Source organism: Panicum virgatum, chromosome 4K, assembly GCF_016808335.1.
Source record: "Panicum virgatum strain AP13 chromosome 4K, P.virgatum_v5, whole genome shotgun sequence".
NCBI lineage: Eukaryota > Viridiplantae > Streptophyta > Magnoliopsida > Poales > Poaceae > Panicum > Panicum virgatum.
Genome location: NC_053139.1, coordinates 11,599,023 through 11,617,809, shown reverse-complemented (window position 1 = coordinate 11,617,809; position 18,787 = coordinate 11,599,023). Strand labels below are relative to the sequence as shown.

Genomic DNA, 18,787 nt, shown 5'->3' with positions numbered 1-18,787 from the left:
TGTCTTTCAAGCCCAGTGTTGTCATGTCTATACTTTGTGCATCATATTCTTTCGCAAGTTCCATACTTTACCCTTACTTTGTCTTTGGGTAGATAACATGGTACACCCACCGTTTAAATTATAATCTATTTTAGATTTCAAATAGATTTATTTATTATTCTATGAATATGTTTTGTATATAATTAAACATCTTAGTGGCTTCAAAGTAAAAAAATACAAAGCTTAGGGTGCAGGAATTTCATAGAAAATATATAGAAAAACAAAGGATTCTAAAATATATATATCCAGCATTCCAAACGATGGCTGACTTAAGGCTTTGAATACTACTCCATGATACGTCCGTACTCTGTCCCTCATATTCTTTCACAAATAAACTAATGGTCCAAACCAAAACATTTGTTATGATCTATTCAGATAACAACAACAATTTGTCGTTGGGTAGATAATACATGCTAGTCTTTTACTACCTGCGTCCTAAAATATTATTCTAACTAAATTCATTTATTATTCTATAAATGTGGTTTATATGCATGTCTAGATTCATTAACATTCATCTGAACATAAACGATTAGAAACAGGACGAACATATACGGTTAGAAAGAGGGCTAAAGGAATAATAGTTTAGAACGGAGGGAGTAGAAGTTTCTTTGGAACGCAACTGAAATCATTGATTGTCAAAACCAGAGAAGCTGAATAGAGATCCTCGGCAGTCATTGGAATTGACTCTTCCCTGCAGTCACGCGATCCACGCCGTCCATCAAAATCCAACGGCCACCGGACCGCAGCAGGCTTCCAACACGCCTTTGACGCCGCCGAGCGCAGCTGGAGCCGCTGCCGCTGCCGCGCCGCGCCCGCGGGAGCGGCAAGTCCGACCGCGAGGGCTTCTACGCCGCCACGCTCTGGCTCCATGCGCACCACCCGCACACGCTGGCGCTCACCGCTGCCCCAGTCGCCGACTTCGGCTACGACCTCCCCGAGCTGCTCCACCGCATCGTGCACGGCGGGACGTCCACCAGGACCCCCGGCAAGAAGGCGTGCCTCGCCGCCGAGGGCGCATTCGACGCCGGCGGCCGCGGCCGGGGTCGTGGCCGCGGCTGTGGCCGTTTCCACTACCACATCCATAAGCCCCGCAGCCGTGTGGATCAGCCCGAGCGCGTCGGCTCAATGGAGGAGCGCGTCGTGGCTAGCCTGGAGCACGACCGGGGGCTAAAGGCCGAGACCGCGGGGGCGCGCCGGACCAGGAGAGCGGAGACCGCTGCGGGCTCCATATCCGGGCGGCCCTCGTCCTCTACCGAGCGCCGGCGGCGCGCTCGCCGTCGCCAACCCGCTCGGGCCTAGCCTTCGGCACCTTCTTTCTTCATCCCTTGAACCTAAATGTCTGCAAGTATGCATCTCAACAAACTCATTAGTCCAAATGTTGAGTTGTCAATCAATCACCAAAATACTTAATATACGAAACATGGCATGAGGCCATTTTCGCTACAATCTCCCCATTTTTGGTAATTGATGACAACACAAACAAAGCAAGCAATATAATTACAAGAATTGAAAGAATTGACACAAGTTTAAGTTAGAAACCACTTAGCTTGCTTGGATGACTTACACATGCCCAAAATTAAATGCCACCGGCATAAAATACCAATTTGTACATAATTGGATAATTTCTTCCGGCTTTTGAACCACTTGGGTTATTGAACCAAATTGGGCATGGTACTCCCCCTTTTTCTTCTTTTTCTTTACTCCCCCTATCTTTATGCCTTGCACTACTTCTTCTCTTCTCTTTTTCTTTCCTCCTTTGGCCATAACTCTCCCCCTTTGTCCACAATGGACTCCTTTGACCATGATGGAAGAAGTGTGTTTGTTTTATTATCTCCCTTTGCTTGTTTTGTTACATTCTCTCCCCCTTTGGCATCAAAATCACCTAACAAGGCCTACAAAGCGCAACTTGCCATGGGAAAGCATTAGTAGCAAGGGAATGGACTAGAGAGGGGGGTTTTACCACTTTTCTTGCTCTTCTCCATTTAATTTGGCTCCTTCTTCCTTTTCCACATAGTTGCTCACTTGATATCAATTTCTTTTTGTGGAAGATGGATATTAATTGTAAAGTTGAATTATTGGGAGTGATAGCTAGGTGACTACAACAAATAGCACTTGAAAGCATATTAGTCACACAAACACAAGCTATAGAGCTAGCTCCCCCTAAATGTGTGCAATAGTGTTTGAATCACTTAGACAAATATATGCACTTGTAATTCACATAATGGGGATCAAGACTCCATAACTTGGAAACATGGCACCAATTGAAGGCAACCTTAGCTTACCACTTGTAAGGTTAACTTTACCTTTGTGGATCATGTGCCATGCAAGAGATGGTGCATTTCACACCCAAGTTAAGCTCATGTGAAGTTGCTTCAAAATAGAATGTTAGTCCAAGCAACTCACCAAAAGTAAACTAGGAAACACAAGCTTAGGCAAAAACCAATTGAAGATGAGAATGAAAACATGCTTGTGCAAACCTAGAGAGACATTTGAGCTACAATGGTGCATGATTTGTTACCTTGCTCTTTACCTCATATGTAGGGAGGGGAATTTGGGCCAATACTCTTATGATCCCATACTTGGCTTCAATCCAATACCATGATGCATCCCTACTTATGCACCCTAAACTTAGCCAAGTCTCCAAATTCCCCGAAGGCCATTGATCTCCCTCTAAGTCTTGGGAACCCAAATCCTTTGGGGGCCATCTATATTGTGAATGACATCCTTGGGCACCCAAATGGACCGGTTCCATCCATAGTCTCTCCACCCTACGGCATGAGCCACCACCTTGCCTTTATTCTTCTTCTCAAGAATGTAGTGGTTGCTCTTTTGCTTGTTCTTGTAAGTGGGCTTGGTGTAGACTAGTGAGACCTTCAAATGTGGACTCTTCTTTTGTTCCTCCTTTGCCTTCTTGTCGCCCTTGCCCTTGTTGTTGCCCTTGTTGGAGCTCTTTTGTTGGGCCTTCTCCTCCTTGCATTGGTAGGACTTGTGGCCTTCCTTGTGGCACTTGAAACAAATCACGATGGACCCCTTCTCAAGCTTGTTCACGCCCTTAGCGGGGTTATTTTGAGAAGGTTGGGATTGCTCCATATGCACTTTTCCTTTGAGCCGGCGCAAGTCCTCCATTAACCTCTCTACCTCTTGCTTTAGCATTTCATTCTCTTGCTCGAATTTTTCATCAAGAATTTCTACAACATTTTCTTTGCAAGAGATTAGATCACAAGAGGTAGACACATCTACCTTGACAATGGGAATAGCACAAAGAATATCACAAGGTATAGATGCATCCGATGAACTTTGGAGATTTTCAAATTTTAATTTAGGCTCCTCATTTAGCTTCTTGAGCTCATCATGCTCCTTGTCTAACAAATTGAATTTGTTAAGCAAGTTCTCATATCTTGAGACAAAGGAAGCATTGAGCTCTTTATTAGCTTTGAGGGTCTTGATTTTCTCATCTTGTTTTAGCATGTATTCTTGTTGTTGATTAATCAAGTTCATCATCTCACAAATCTCATCGGATTCTATTTCGGAGGAGGAGGAGTCATCACTTATATCGTTGTTACCTTTGGCCATGAGGCACATTGGTGGTGGTGACAACTTGTGGATGGCGGAGCAAGCTAGATGTTTCTTGGTCTTGCTCTTCTTCTTCTTAGACGCCATTTTGAATACGCCCACCTCATCTCTCCTTATGCGGGTTTCATAACCAAGCTTGTAGAGTTTCCTCACATGCTTGGCTACCTTATCATGGTGGTAGCGTATGGCCCTTGAGACTTGCTCATCTTCACTTGAGCTCTCCTCATCATCACTTTCCTCCTCTTCATGTTCATCGCTTGAGCTCTCCTCTTGCCGCCGTGGTTGATGAAGCTTGCATGTGTGCTTGGCGGTGAGGCTCGTTGGGCTTGAAGAAGAGGCGCCCCCTTGCGGCTTGCTCATCCCCATGCTATACTCATGGGCAATGATTTGGTTGATCAATTCATTTGGCTTTTTGTTTTCCAAATCTTCCTTGAGCAAGAGGGTCTTGATGATGTCATAGTCGGGCTTGCGAAGGACTTGGAGGATCTTCCAGTTTATGTCTCCATCTTCAACGTTCTTCACTCCTAGGCCATTTATCTCATTCACAAGAATGTTCAAACGTGAGTACATGTCATGAGCATCTTTACTTTCAAGTTGCTTAAAGTTAGCAAACTTATCACCGAGAATATGGTATTTTTGGTTGGCAACATCCTTAGTGCCTTCTTCGTTCTCGACAATGAGTTTCCATAATTCATGAGCATTTGGACTATTAAAAACTCGATTGAACACACTATCACATAAGGAGGACAAGAGTGTGGATTTAGCAATGGCATCATGTTGTTTTTCACTTTTATTTTTATTTCTCTTGCCCTCATTAGTGACACGCCAAACATCAAGCCCCTTTGCTTGAAGATGTGCTTCCATAAGCACCTTCCACTGAGGGAAGCCCATACCATCAAAAAACGGAGCTCTATCGGTACTCATCCTCTCCCCTTGTCTCTAAAAACTCACTAGGCGGTGAAGCCTAAAGTCCCCAAATGAGCCGGTTCACAAAATTTGCCAATTGAATTGGCGTAACCGTGTGAGGGTGTGAGCCCTAGCTCTGATACCAATTGAAGGGAGACCCAAGAGGGGGAGAGGGTGAATTGGGTCACTAATCGTGCTCTAAAACCTAGGGCTTATAAAAACATCTAATGCAAGCAAATAAAAACTAACACGTCCTATGCATGCTAGTTAATGCTAAAGCTCAACAAGAGTAAATGCGGAAACATAAATGCAAGAGTAGAGAGAAGGAGATGCAAACTCCCGATGGAAGACACGCAATGTAACATGCTTCGGTCAAACACCAAGTCCTCCCTACATCCCACGGCGGCAAGCCACCAAGGCAAGCCTCTACAAAACTCTTTGTCTCTTCTGATCACCGTCTTACGCTCGCCACCAAGGCTCCCGGCAAGTAAAGGCCAAGCGCCACCAAGTCACCAAGACAAGGCTGCCGCCACCGTCTCTCTCGGTCACCACAGAGTGTTCTTCCCCTTCGTCGGAGCTTCTTCACCAAGAATGGGGTCTCCGGTCCCCGCACAAGTGCCGTGCCTCTCCACACCAAGTCGGAGGGTCCTCCGGCGATCACTAAGATGCTTGCCGCAGCAAGGCTTCAAGATACAAGGAAGTTCTCTCAAGAACTAACCTATACAAGGCTCTAACCTAGCCAATGTGTGTTCACTAAGCTCACAATGTGGTGGATGAAGTATCTCTACACTTGAGTAGCACCTCTATGCTTTCATGGACTCCAGCACACCCAGCCAAGGCCCTTGGGGGTATATGTAGGCCAAGGCCCTCAAGCTAGCCGTTGGGGAAAAGTACCCAAAAAGGTCGCTTATCATCGGATGGACTGATGATGCCTGTTTCCTTAGCGTCGGTTGATCCGATGACTCTGAGGATTTGAACTTCTGAACTAGCTGTTATATACACCGATGATTGTACCGACGTCAGCGTCGGTTCTTCCGATGAGTGTAGATTTCTACCTCCTCTTCTTCTCTGGTGGCATCGGTGTAAATCTCCAAGGCGTCTGTTGATCCTATGGGTTGAAATTCCATTTGCAAAGCTTCTGTGTAATTCGACCAACGTAATGCACCGATGACAGCGTCGGTCGATCCGGTGCTTGGTAAATGCCACCTTCTTCACAGCTGTTGGGCGAGATGTACCGACGGGTACAAATCTTGGGGCGTCGGTCGATCCGATGCTCCCTGTTTTCTTGTTTCTTGCCCATTGCTTCACTTGGTCTTCATGGTGACTTCGTCCATTGTCCGATGCTTCCGGAGGATGGTTTTTCTCCCTTGAAAATCTATGTGGTTTTTAGGGCGCTGCCCTGAGACCCGCGAGGGGCGGCTCCCCCTCAACTCCCGTCTGCTCACCGGGGAGCGGAACCCCCGTAAGGGCGGCCCTTCGGGCCTAGCCTTCGGCACCTTCTTTCTTCATCCCTTGAACCTAAATGTCTGCAAGTATGCATCTCAACAAACTCATTAGTCCAAGTGTTGAGTTGTCAATCAATCACCAAAATACTTAATATACGAAACATGGCATGAGGCCATTTTCGCTACAACGACAAGATGTACAATCCTGGCCCTATTCCTGAGTGGTTCTACTGCTGCTGCTTCGGTTTGATATTATTATATGTATGCTGATTCCTTACTTTTGCATTAATTAATTGGTGTGTTTTCTGTTGTTGTTGCTGCTGCTGTTAATAGCTGTTACTGCTACAGCCGTTTAATTTGGGACTGCTATTTCTTTTCCTTCTTTGTTTTGAAGGAAGTGTGTGTTCGGTTCGAATGTGATGTAACGTGAAACGAGAAATGGAAGAACATTTTTTTTGCATTGATCATTGTGTGAATTATATATATGGGGAAGGGATGCCATTAGCGAATGTGTTCCCAAAAAGACAGCCGTTCCTTCAACCATTGCCAAAAGCTAGAGACATCTTTTAATTATAAGATTAACCGGCTAGTCTGTCTAATCCTTCTCTTAAATGGGTGTCTTGTCTTGATGAGATCAATGTGAAGAAACATGACTCTGTGAGGAGACATATTGGGTTCACAACACTCCCTTTGATCGAATCCTACTCGACATTAGTACTCCATCCGCTCTTTTATATATGATCTTGGATAGTTCAAAAATGAACTAATCGGCGTCATATATAAAAGAACAGAGTAGTACTGTTATGTTTTTAAAAACATTTATAGAGATGGGTTAAAGATATATTGGCTATACAAATCGATTGTTGGGTCGTCTATCTTACAAACCGCCTCTGGAAACAGGCAGGCGGACCATCCCGCCAACAATCGCCGTAAACACTAATTTGCGGTGACATTAACCGCTGAGCTAGAAATTGTATTAGTACACACAAAAAACACTGTAAGCAACAGGCTGGGATGGATGCACCTTGCGCAGGTCACCATACCAAGATAGACATACACGAAGGGACAACTAGGAGAACAATGAAAGGTAAAAGCAAACATCTCGAATCCTTTTTCTTTTTTGCCCTAAAAAAAGAATCCTTTTTCTTTTTTAATAAAGAAAGGCTAGGTAAAGAAGAGAAGATCGATGCACCCACAACAGACCATTGGGAAGTGTTTAGTTAAGAAGCATGACTACTTCCTTAGCTACACATCCCAAGTGAACCATCTTGGTTGTCGTCAATAAACCAAGAAAACAAAAAAAAAAGAGATCGAACAAGTGAATCAATTCATCCATGGGTGTGTCAAGTGCCATGGATTGATGGGACGAGTGGAAGCTGTGCAGCCTCTCTGTCCAGATCTTCCTCTGCTTCGCTAGATATGTCCGTCGTTTCCACGCCCTACGATACCTGAGGGTGATGGTGTGGATCTTTCACAAAAGCTACCAAGCAGTGGGTCGTGCTCTTCCTCCGGACCTCCACCATACAACCCCTCCTACCGTCTTCCTTATTTGTCTCCGTTAATACTTGACGAGTCCTCGCAATGGGCCCCTTAAAAAGACCCACATCGTTCCCTCATGACTCCAGACCACATCGTACCGTTCCCCACCTCTAACTAGTCTCTCATATAGTTAGGCCTTGGTCACCAATAGGTATGTAAAGGGCCTTGTATACACTGTTCTGCACTGTTTCGCACTGTAGATTGTACTGTTCACCGAGTGGAGTTTGAAATGGCCGTGTTTAGTTGAAAATCAAAATTTTTAGCGACGGAATCTTGCTAATTTGAAGTACTAAATGAAGTCTATTTACAAAAATTTTTACACAGATGGGTTGTAAATCGCGAGACGAATCTAATGATGCTAATTAATCTATGATTAGTTGATGGTTACTATAGCATCACTGTTGCAAATCATGGATTAAGTAGACTCATTAGATTTGTCTCGCGATTTACAGCCTACCCATGCAAAAAGTTTTGTAAATAGACTTTATTTAGTACTCCATACATGTGTCGAAATATTTGATGTGATGTTTTTTTTTTACGAAATTTATGGAGTGGGAAGGCCAAAAGTTGGGATAGAAGTTGTTTGGTGAGTTTAGCCTTAACCTTACATCATATGGAGTTTTCCGCCCTCCTAGGCCCTCCGATCACTGTTCCTCGGCGGGCCCCGCCAGGCGCCGCGTGGCCCAATCCGTCCTTGCGTTTGTGCCCCGCGCCTTCGCCTGGCGCGTTCGCACGCGCGGCGGCTGGCCACTTGCCGGCTCCCCGCCACACTCCACTCCGCCACTGGCCCATCTCGCCCGCTCCGCCGCCGTCCTGCCCCCCGCCCCACTCCGCCCCCGCACCGCCCCACCTCCGCCACGGCCGCGTCCCGGCCCCGCCTCGCGCCGCTCCGCCCAAATCCCTTCCCGCCCCTCTCCCTCCGCCGCTGCCTAGCCCCTGCTCTTCCCTCCCAATCTCTCTCTCTCTCTCTCTCCACTCGCGCCTCCCGTTCTCCCGGCAGATCCACCGCCGGCTCTTCTTCTCCCAAACGGATGGATCCAAAGCCACTTCTCTCGGCCAGATCCGCCGCCGACGCCATCCTCATGCGCGGATCAGTGTGTTCTTCGCGCGTTGCTACGCCATCCCCGTCGCCGGCGGACCCTTCACCAGCCGGCTCTTCCTCTCCTGAACAGATCCATCGTCGTAACCCCCTTCTCTCAGCCACGTCTGCCGCCGGCGCCAACTCATGCGCGGATCCGTGCGCTCGCGGCACTTTGCTCCACTGCCGGGTGACCTTGGTGGCCTTCCTTCCTGCCGGTGCGCATGCCTCTCCAGCATGGCCTGCTGCTTCAAAAATTGTTATTCGTCAGTGCATGAAGTCATCTCTTCTGTACAGCTATGTGCTCAGCAATATCAGTTTTATTAGTGTTGTTCTCTACATGATCATTTCTGCTAATACAATGCTCTATGTAGGTGGAATGAGACTGGAATCATGCGCCCACTTCAATTATCACATTTTCACGGTCAGTGAGAATACGATTTTGAAATTATTAGGTCCACATTAGTAATCGAGGCTTCCCTATTTATTTATGTCTCCAACCATGACCTAAAGTTCACATTATTAGATACTCCTATATTGTAGAAAGGTTTTCATATCCAGAAAAGATTATGACTCTTTGCCTAATGAAACCTTCATGGATTCAGGTAAGCTCTGTCTGAATATTGGTGCCTTCCCAATATGCACAAGTTGCAGACCTGCAGTTACTTACCTTATGTCAATGTAAGTATACATCTTTGTAAGTCCATACCTTCATTTACTCTGCTTCCTGTGAAACTAAAAAACACAATATTAGCTACATGTGGGTCATATATGCCTTGACTGATTTCAAACAATAAAAAAGGAGCAACATGTTCCAAATCCTTTCGAAAAGAATACATGAGAAGAGCAAAATCGTTTTAACCCCTTTAATTGGTAGCACTGATGTGAATTACAAAATTGCCAGTCTTTCGTATTGCTTGCTTATGCCTGTTGTGTACAATTTTAATTAATGTTCCCCTTCAAGGTATATGTGTTCCTATCCTAACTCCAGGACTGCCTACAGGGAGGGAAAAGATGTCTTTCATTTTTGTCACCTCTATGTTTTTCTATTCTTATAGAACAATGGTACTCTATTTTTTTGTTCCTAAATGGCTATATCAGGTTCAGCGAGCAGGTGTAACGCAGCCTGATTACCTGGGGTGTTCGCTGCAGCTATACAGCCGACCTGGGCTGCGGCTTTCCCTGTTGGGGCGCTATATTTTACCGTAGAAATAGATACATCCTTGGTAAAAGCGCTGCAAAGTAGCACAAGCGAACACCCCCGTTCAATGCTACGTTTTTCATGACCATTAAAATTTGTGGTGTGTACGTACAATGATCTGTCCAATCCCACCTGACAACGATATCTTCAATTCTACATTGCTGATGACAATTAAAATTTTTGGTCTGTAGGTATAGACATCCACATGATGAAGATATCTAAATTTGGGTATTTGTGAGGATATTTTGGCCTGCAGTTTTATGAACATCCCCCTCATATACTTATGCTGCTGATAATTGCACTCCACTGGATGCTCACATTCCAGTTCACCGACCACGTGGTGTGGATGCTTAGCCAACCCAACGAGGCTGGAGAGCTCAGCATCACGGTGAGCCTGTAATCTCTGGTCAGTGACGGTTCATTATTCAGTTATTTGGTCCCCTTTCCGTCCCCGTTCATCTTTGCCTTTGTTTCCTACTGGTTATGTTCACACAAACCTATTTGCCGGCATGCAATAGATGATTCGTTGTGGCCTTGCCGTCAACGAAGTTGTGTGTGGTTTTCCTGTTTCAATATATTGTCCCATTAAATTTTTGGGCTGATCCCTCTACCCTTCAGCTTTACCTTTAGAAGAGATGCTCCTCAAATTGTTGATGCCCATGGTTTTCTATTACAGGTTGTGAACGATTTTACACGTTGTGAAAGATAAAACGAACTATTTCATGTCAAACCAGCTGAGTTTCCTATCGTGGCTCCTATGTCAAATCTGCGACATCACTTTGCATGTAGGTACAGGTTTTAGTTTTGTTCCAAATATTTGAACAGTCCAATGTATATTTCTTACCTAATTATTAATGTCTATCCAATGTGTATTTCTTAGATAATCACTAATGTGTTGACTTGCACAACCTACCATGGAAACGGATGACATTATGCCCACAGGCTCCTGCAACTAGTAAACTATGTAACAATGTTGCACTGATGCATTGAATATGAATTTTAGAGTTCCTCTTCCAAACACATGATTTTGAGATTTCCCTCCATACAACAGGTCACGTCGAATTTATCTCTGATACCTACAAACATAAAACTTTTGTAGCAACCTGCACAACCTATCGGAACTAGATATAAATGGAAAGAATGGAATTGCCAAAATGAATTATGAGCTACTGAATCCTTATTTGTGCTGGCCGTTTCAGGAAATTGACATTTTTCTCATTCCAAGTGTTGGCGCTTATGTCAAAAACAACCATCCTGCTTATATTCCATCACAAATTTAACATAAGGTGATACAATTATGCATGGTGGTTCCTCAGCCAAATTAAAGCTGCAGAGAGGATGTTTTTGCAGTTGGTATGAGGTATTTGGTCAGCATTTTATTTACATGCTACGCTTTTTTCAAGCTTATAGACATGTTTTTAACCCTCCATGATTACTTAATGCAGTCTCCTAATCGAGTCAAGATTGGCATGATTGCCTATGGTCATTCCATCACATGTATCGTGCTAGGGTTGGACACTGTTCTATTAGATATTCTTAGTTCATGAATTAAAATTTGCAGCATATTGTTGCCTACTACTATCTAAATTCTATAGTCATTGGATTCCTATGTCAGAATCACTTGTGCCTCTATCTTTGGGGTGCTATGTTTAAGAGTTCATGGGCTTGCTTTGGTGCACCTCTAGAGGAAAATTATTAATCTGAGTGTATCCATAAAATTTGATGTTTTCATGTCGAATCTGCATTGTCCTTCTGTTCGTATAGATTTCCTAGGTTGTGCTATTCACCCCTCTCTTAGTGCACTGTTAATTATTAATGCTTGGCCTCTATGATTAGGCCTTATTAGATTTCCAAAACTTATGTTTCAATTACCGTTACGATCAGACATTTCCTTTAGTTATGTGGTTGCTGACCACATGACTTTGGGCTCCCGAAACAGCATGTGCATCTCTGAATTTTCTTCTTATTACTCCTAGGAGTATTATTTTCTCCCCTTTTTGGTATGTCATAAAATCATTATTTCTTATCAGGATGGAAGACAAACTGACGAGCATGTAAAGACATTTGTGTTCAGCACATGCAGAGGTTCCTTCTATTGCCGTATTTCATCTCCTCTTGCGTACCTCAAAATGCCCCTGTCAAATAGCCAGGATTCAGGGTGCATCATCGGTATTCGTAGCTAATTATGAACATCCAACACAGGTAAATTACTTTTGGATGTGTTCCATAGTTAAAAAAACAAACCAGTCCTACCATGACTCTATAATTTCATGGACTCTTATTCTACTGATACCTGTCATCTTACTTGGAGCACGATGTGACATCAGGATTTCCCCATCAAATAATTAAATTCAAATGTTAAGTGTTAACACTTAAACTGCTCCCTGATTTTCAGCCTTGAGGATGTGTACTTCCCGAAATATAGTGCTGTCCAAAATTTAGTTGTGGGCTTAGTGCAACTTCAAATGCGATACTCCATTCTCATTTTATTCCGTTGCCCTCACACATCTGTGTTCTCTGTAAGCACTGCACATTTTAAAGGGTTGAACCTTGCTAAGATATGTTGCTCTTACTTACAAAATGTGATTTTGGGTTTCCCTTTTCGTCGTTAACTTTCATAGAAAATGTAATTTGGGTTTCCCTTTTCGCTGTTAGCCATCTAATTTGTGTATTCCTTTTCAGGTTACATAGTCTTCCTACATGAGCCCCTGCAGTCTTGCACCATCTGTGTCCAATGTTAGATGTAGCTGTGCATTGCATAGCTTCTTAATTTTGGTTCGTTTAATACATGTGAATCAAAATGTGAAGACACATGTGAAATTTCTATGTTTCCACGTTTATGTACGGTTAATCTGGTGATTTGCAATGTATACTGTATTTCATACAAAGATTGTAGTGCTTATTCCTATATAGAATAAAATGATTGAATTAATTCACTTTTTTCGTCAAGTTGAAACATATTGGAACTCTGTGTATGCGAATGCGAAATACAGGCACACACGACCTCTGCTCACCATTGACAACGGGCGCAGCGTTAGCGCGCTATCTTCTCTAGTAATATACGTTTGTGTCGCCAACGCCGTATCATCTAGCTAGGTCCGGCTAGGTAATCGTCGACGCGGTTGCACTAGGGAAGCGATGTTCGCCTCAGTGGCGACAGGTTGTATGTATTTGAAAATAAATATGGAATAATTATCATTTATTTTCAAAAAATATCATAATTATTATTTTGTTTGGCTTGAAGTTTTCTATATTTTCGTAAATTTTTTGAATAAAACGAGTTGGCAAAACTTGGTGTCAAAAAAAAAGTTAAAAGACTTATAATTTAAGACGGAGGAGTGTGGATGGTGCGAGTGGAAAGATGCAAAGTGTTTTCCACCTCGCTTAATAGCCGATGAATTAGATTTGGAAGAGGCTCAAATCCACAAATTGCATGGTTGCACTCAAACCTCCCGTTACGGTGTCTTTCTTGTCTGTCTCGGCATTCTTTTAGGCCGAGGGCTGTCATAGCTTAACTTTACATGAAATTTGTCAAATTTGTCTTTCAGGCCCAGTGTTGTCAGCTTAATTTTGTACGTATGAAATTTGTCTATGAAATTACTCTATGAATACGTTTTGTACATAATTAAACATCTTAGTGGCTTCGAAGAAAATACAAAGTTTAGAATGCAGGAATTTTGTAGAAATCATATATAAATTTCACAAAACATTTGAAAACCAAAGGATTCTAAAAGAATATATTTCCAGCATTCCAAACGATGGCTACAAGGCTTAAATACTACTACACGATACATCCGTACTTCGTCCCTGATACTTTCACAAATGAACTAATGGTTCAAACCGAAACATTTGTTATGATCTATTTAGACAACAATATATGCTGCTAGCCTTTTAAAATTTTCTTTGGAACGTAACTAAAATCATTGATTGTCAAAACCAGAGAAACTGAATATGCAAGGTAATTGATGCCAGAAAGCACGCTGGCCATCATACCAAATCTCGACTGACAACCGACATGCAAAACAACCAAAGACCCCAACTGTCTATGAACTAAGATCAGCACGAAGATAACCAACTTATGTTTCAAATACATGTCATGAACTACACCTCCAGAGACCAGACCACATCCTGTACTGTACATCCACCACTAATCAAGCTACGGCATGAGTTCAGTCAAAAGCCTCATTCCATTTTCCCAATTTTTCTGCAATCAATTCTTTGCATGGTACAATGGATTAGTCCCTAAGTATCCTCAAAATGGACGCTGCAAAGCAACCTCATTGGATGTTCTAACAAAAACAGCTTCAGTACATCATACCTGCACCATCCAAATAAACATAAAAAGTTGGCAGATTGCTTAAGACTGATTTATCATATCATATTTGTAAAAAATGATTACTATACTAGTGATTGACGTGTGTTTTTATATGATGCATGAAAAGTTCCGTTCAAGCAAATGTTTTCAGGAATATATTGGTATATTCCATGTGTTGTGGTCTAGCGAGAAGTCATTCAAAACAGCCTACATCAAAGACTATGACGCATGTCAGACCATACCAAAAGACATGTTAATGAGTTCATCAAGATTGATAAGCATAAAAGCAACATATAAGTGTCCGCATACAATCTCATAGCAGCTATGTATGGCATTGCACAATTGGATATTCCAGAGATGCAGATAAAAATCAAATGAGAATACCGTTAGGTTCATAGGGATGTCAAGCAAAAGGCAAGGCATGGACAAATAAAGTCGCAAGGGTTGAACTATTCATCAATTAAGCTCAATTAGTTAAATAAAACCTCTTAAATTTGGCTTAAAAGATGCAAGCTCTCTAAGGCTGACCTCACCAGGGCTTCTATCCCACCACCTATTTCAAACTCCATTCTGTGAACAGTGTAGTCTACAGTGTAAAACAGTGTATGCCTGCCCATTTGTAGGCCCACCGGTGACCTTAGCCTAACTGAAACGTTTACAAGTTTACATCTTCATGTTTTCACCAATAGACATAAAGCACCCTAAGACAGACAGATATGTAAGTCAGATATCTAACACAAAATAAAGCAAAGTTGCAGGAAAACAAACAGAACCCAACAGTGTTAGAGAGGTTTGTCTCTCAGTGGCTAGTGAGGGGCTGTTGTGGTGTAGTGTAGGACCAGGCTTCTGGACTCCAGGAGCTCCTCCAGAGGTCCTCCCCAGGGCCTTAATGTGTGGCCCTTGCCCATCGTGTGTGCTTGGGTGTGGTTTGTTGTTTGCCCTAAGAGGTTTTAAACCTCTTCAAGGCTTGTTTCAGTTTCTTCCTAATGAAATGACACGCAGCTCTCCTACGTGGTTCGAGAAAAAAAACAGCAAACTAAAGAAGCACATACCACTATTCGGCACCAGGTTTTGATGACAGAAACCATCGGAGTTCCCATTTAACAGCAAATTACAAGAACTGATAGCTAGAACTAGGAGGAAAATGCAGTTAGCTAAGTCCATTCCCCATCTCGTCATTTTTGGAACTCTTGTGCTGCCATAATTGAACAGCCATATTAACAAAATGACAAATTTAATCTATGATAGAAATATCATATCAGAGAGGAAAAATGGCAGTGTGCTACCTTACTCTTCTTGTGCTTATGCACATCCGCTGAATCCTCTGTTCCCTCGTGCTTCCTCTTCTGATACAAATAGTGAGCATGCCATCATTAGGAATATAGTTCGAAAGGATGGATAAGATTTGAAGCTACTGAACAGACAGAGTATGAACCAACCTTCTCATGATGTTTCTTTGAATCGCCACCAGAATCATGATGCCCACTTTTATCTTTTTTCCTATCCTTGTCCTTCTCTTTATCTTTGTCCTTACTCCGGTCTTTATGCCGATGTTTGTTCTTCTTATGCTCCTTATCTTTTTCCTGTCTTTGTCTTTGTGCTTTTTATGCTTCTTCTCTTTATCCTTGGACTCACTTTTAGGTTTACCCGAAATAGTCGGTATAACTTTTTCAGACTGTTGATATAATAAATTTTGTAAACAGTACATTGAGAAAAATGTAACGATGCCGTAAGAGAAGTGGGATGATAGAAATGATCTTATAGAGCGTGGTCTTAGAGGAATTTAGGCGCAAGAATCACCTAAATCGGAGTTCAAACGGAGGAGATATGGGCGTTGATTTGGGCAGGGAGTAGATTTAGATTTTGTGGAGAGTTCAGGGGGTAGAGATGAACTTTACTTGGGGGAAGTCTTTGGTTCCCAGCGCGCGGCGCTGGGAGCGCGGTGACGGTGCGGGGACGCCGTGGGGAGTGGGGCCCGTGAGGCAATGGTGGAGGGAGGGGACGGCGTTAAGCGGGATGGCGACGGCGACGGCGTGAGCTTGGGTCCACCAGGCAGCGACTGGGAGGAGGGGACGACGCTAACGGCCAGCTGGGTTCCCCGTCCGGTTGGACCGGAACGGATCCACCGAACCGCCGCCGACGGTCCGCGGTAGTTCTCCGCCGTCGGTCCGGTTCCCGGCATGGGGCCAGGCTTGCGAGCACCACACTGATGGGGCGAATTCAATGGTGGGGTCTATGCGTCCATCTAGAGGGGGTAGGGTAGCCTTTCACGGGTGGATGCGGCGGTGCTTGTGGCTGCAGTGGAAGAGATCGGCCTTGGCTGTGGCTAGGAGAGGAGGTAGGGTCGGCGCGTCACCAGTGGTCGGGTGGAACGGGACGGAGCTTGACCTTGATCCTATCGAGTGGGGGATGGGGGAATTTGGAGGGGGGTAATGGCCGGGGTGGTGTGCGGCGAGGCGGGGCGTCGGTGTCGCCTCTTTTATAGGCGGCCAAATGAACGGCAAATCATCGCCGTGACGCGCGACGTGGTGTAGTAGGGCACCGACGGTGGGGCAGAGCGAGGCTGGCGGGGCCGGGAGAGGTGCTGCGGGGAGTTGAGCGAGTTTGTCGTGTGCACGGCGCGCGTCATCTTCAGGCGCATGCGTGTGCTGAAGGAGAACGGGAACGGGGTCGAGGATGATGCTGCGGTGGAGCCGATCATCGGCAAGGACAGTCGTAACCGTGGCATCGTTGTGGGCCAAGGGGAGGTTGTCGCCGGCGGGGCTGGGGTTGGCCTGGCGCGGCTTCGCCGTGCGTGTGTCGTGATGCGGCGGCAGGGTCATGGTGGCGGGGCCGGATGGTGGGGCCGGGTGGTGGGGCCAGGGCCATGCGCGGTGTCGCCGTGCGTGCGGCGGCCGCGATGGGGATAGGGGGCACGGGGCTGATGTCGCGACGTCAAGGGGCCGGGCCAGATGCCGCGTCGCATCTGGTGCTTCCGGGTGAAGGCAAGGGGAGATGGTTTGCTCCACTCCCCTCCTAGGTTTTGCTCTCAAGGATTCAGCAGGAGCTTCATGTCCATGAGGTCCAAGGATTGAAGGTGTCTTCATCTCCCTCATTCCTTGTCTCGTGTAAAGCGGGTTGGATGTTCGGGTGGTAGCTGAGTTCTTAGGGTGTAAAAACCTTTTTGATTCAATGAAAAGCTAAGGTGACCTCGCTACTTGTTGTTCCCGTGTGCTGCGATTTGTGTTCGTGGTTGCTTCCTTCCCGTTCTTGTTCTTGGAACCGGCCTCTTTTGATTTTCTTAGGGTTCCATGCTTTTCCCGCGTTTTTGTGCTGTCTCAAGGTTGCTATGACGTGGGGTATGAACTTCATATACTTGGGTTAAGCCAAAACCCCGAGCATCTTGTGTTCCAGCTCGTGGTTCTTCTCCGGTGAAGTTCTTGATCGGTTCTTGGAGTTTGATAATCCGAGGATATCCTTTGATCTATGTAACGCCCTGAAAATCGTGTCCCGAAAATTTCGTTAAAAACCACCTTAATTAAGTCGCAAGAGATTAGATCATGCCCTAACCAACGACCCCACCCAAAATCTCCACACAGTCTCAATATTTTGTCCTCCAAATACCCTTCACATATCTACACCAAATTCTCACCAAATCATTCCAAAAAAAATCTAAAACAAAAATCAGAAAAAGAAAAAGAGGAAAAAACCCCTCCCCTCTCCTCTTTCCCCAGCTCGGCCCACTCCCCCGGCCCGCTTTCCCCTCCGACCTGGGCCGCCTCACCCCACTGGCCCGCTACCCCATCAACTCCCCCCGGCCCATCTTCTACGGCCCCTCCTCTTCCTCCCTCTCCCCGGTCTCCTTCTTCCCCGCCACGCACGCCACGCGCGCGGCGTCCAGCCGCCTCCTTGGCCGCGCCGGCGGAATCCCGCTCCGCCACCCGGACCCAACCCGCAGTGACACCGCCACCAGCCAGCGTGGCATGCACCCCACTTCCTCTCTGTCTTGCCAGGCTCGCACCGAGTGCCTGCACGCCGCCGCAGCATCTCGCGAGGACTGACCCCGCCACCAGGCCCCGCCGGCAGCCTCACGCCGACACCGGTCCATCTCCCCCGTTCCCCTTCGCTGCCACGACGCCGCTGCCTTGACCTACCACGCCAGCTTCGTCCCGCACGCCATGCGCATTGAACGCCATGGCGACGCACGCGACGACACGTGCCGCCATGGCATCTCCCTTCGCTCGACCCCGCAGCATCTTCTCCCTCCCGGCCCCGCCAACCGGCCCCGGCATCCAGCCTCACCACGCCATGCCACGCCGGCATCTCCCCCGGCCATACATCCCCGTGCCGTGCACGCCGCGCACCCGCGACGTCGTTCAACGCCGACCCCACCATCACCGATACCCCGTCCCGTTGACGTACAACTCTCCCTGTCCCATGGCCCCGCCGATGCCCGCCTCCGACTTCCTCACCACCAGTTGCCTATAAAAAGGGGAGCACGCCGGTGAGCTCTGTCCGCCCGTTCACCACCCCTGCCCGACGCCCGCTACCCAAATTCGCCGCCCCCTTTCGCTCCCCGCCCAATTCCGGTGAGCACAGCTCCGCCCCGCTGTCCGCCTTAACCCCAGCACCTCGTTGCTCCTCCTCCCTCCCTCCACCAAGCCACCACCATGCACGCACCACCCACCATCGATACCCACCCGCGCCCTCAC

The 18,787-nt window shown here is 45.9% G+C and overlaps 2 protein-coding genes and 1 long non-coding RNA gene across 31 annotated transcripts; 1 reads left to right on the top strand and 2 right to left on the bottom strand.

The window, feature by feature from the left end:
- Positions 1-1,763: 1,763 nt before the first annotated feature.
- LOC120701882 (histone-lysine N-methyltransferase, H3 lysine-4 specific-like) lies at positions 1,764-4,503 on the bottom strand. Its single transcript, XM_039985689.1, has 3 exons — positions 3,603-4,503; positions 2,911-3,401; positions 1,764-1,931 (listed from the first exon to the last, which is right to left on the bottom strand). Exons 1-3 carry the CDS (start codon positions 4,501-4,503, stop codon positions 1,764-1,766), a joined length of 1,560 nt encoding a protein of 519 aa, XP_039841623.1.
- A 3,702-nt stretch (positions 4,504-8,205) lies between these two features.
- On the top strand, positions 8,206-12,721 carry LOC120703115. 29 transcript variants are annotated; one of them, XR_005686778.1, is made up of 8 exons: positions 8,346-9,004; positions 9,186-9,261; positions 9,973-10,187; positions 10,458-10,566; positions 10,981-11,141; positions 11,227-11,291; positions 11,812-11,983; positions 12,464-12,721. XR_005686778.1 is itself a non-coding variant. In XM_039987128.1 (3 exons), exons 1-3 carry the CDS (start codon positions 8,534-8,536, stop codon positions 10,462-10,464), a joined length of 585 nt encoding a protein of 194 aa, XP_039843062.1. In that variant the 5' UTR covers positions 8,317-8,533; the 3' UTR covers positions 10,465-10,974. The 29 variants fall into 29 exon arrangements, 3 of the variants coding, with proteins under 3 accessions (XP_039843062.1, XP_039843063.1, XP_039843061.1); XR_005686788.1 differs by lacking the exon at positions 11,227-11,291 and having other exon boundaries at positions 8,352-8,798; positions 8,955-9,035; XR_005686781.1 differs by lacking the exon at positions 11,227-11,291 and having other exon boundaries at positions 8,356-8,846; positions 8,955-9,004.
- A 1,091-nt stretch (positions 12,722-13,812) lies between these two features.
- On the bottom strand, positions 13,813-16,063 carry LOC120703116. Its single transcript, XR_005686802.1, has 2 exons — positions 15,536-16,063; positions 13,813-15,442 (listed from the first exon to the last, which is right to left on the bottom strand). It is a non-coding gene; the product is annotated as an uncharacterized LOC120703116 (long non-coding RNA).
- Between the last annotated feature and the right edge of the window lie 2,724 nt (positions 16,064-18,787).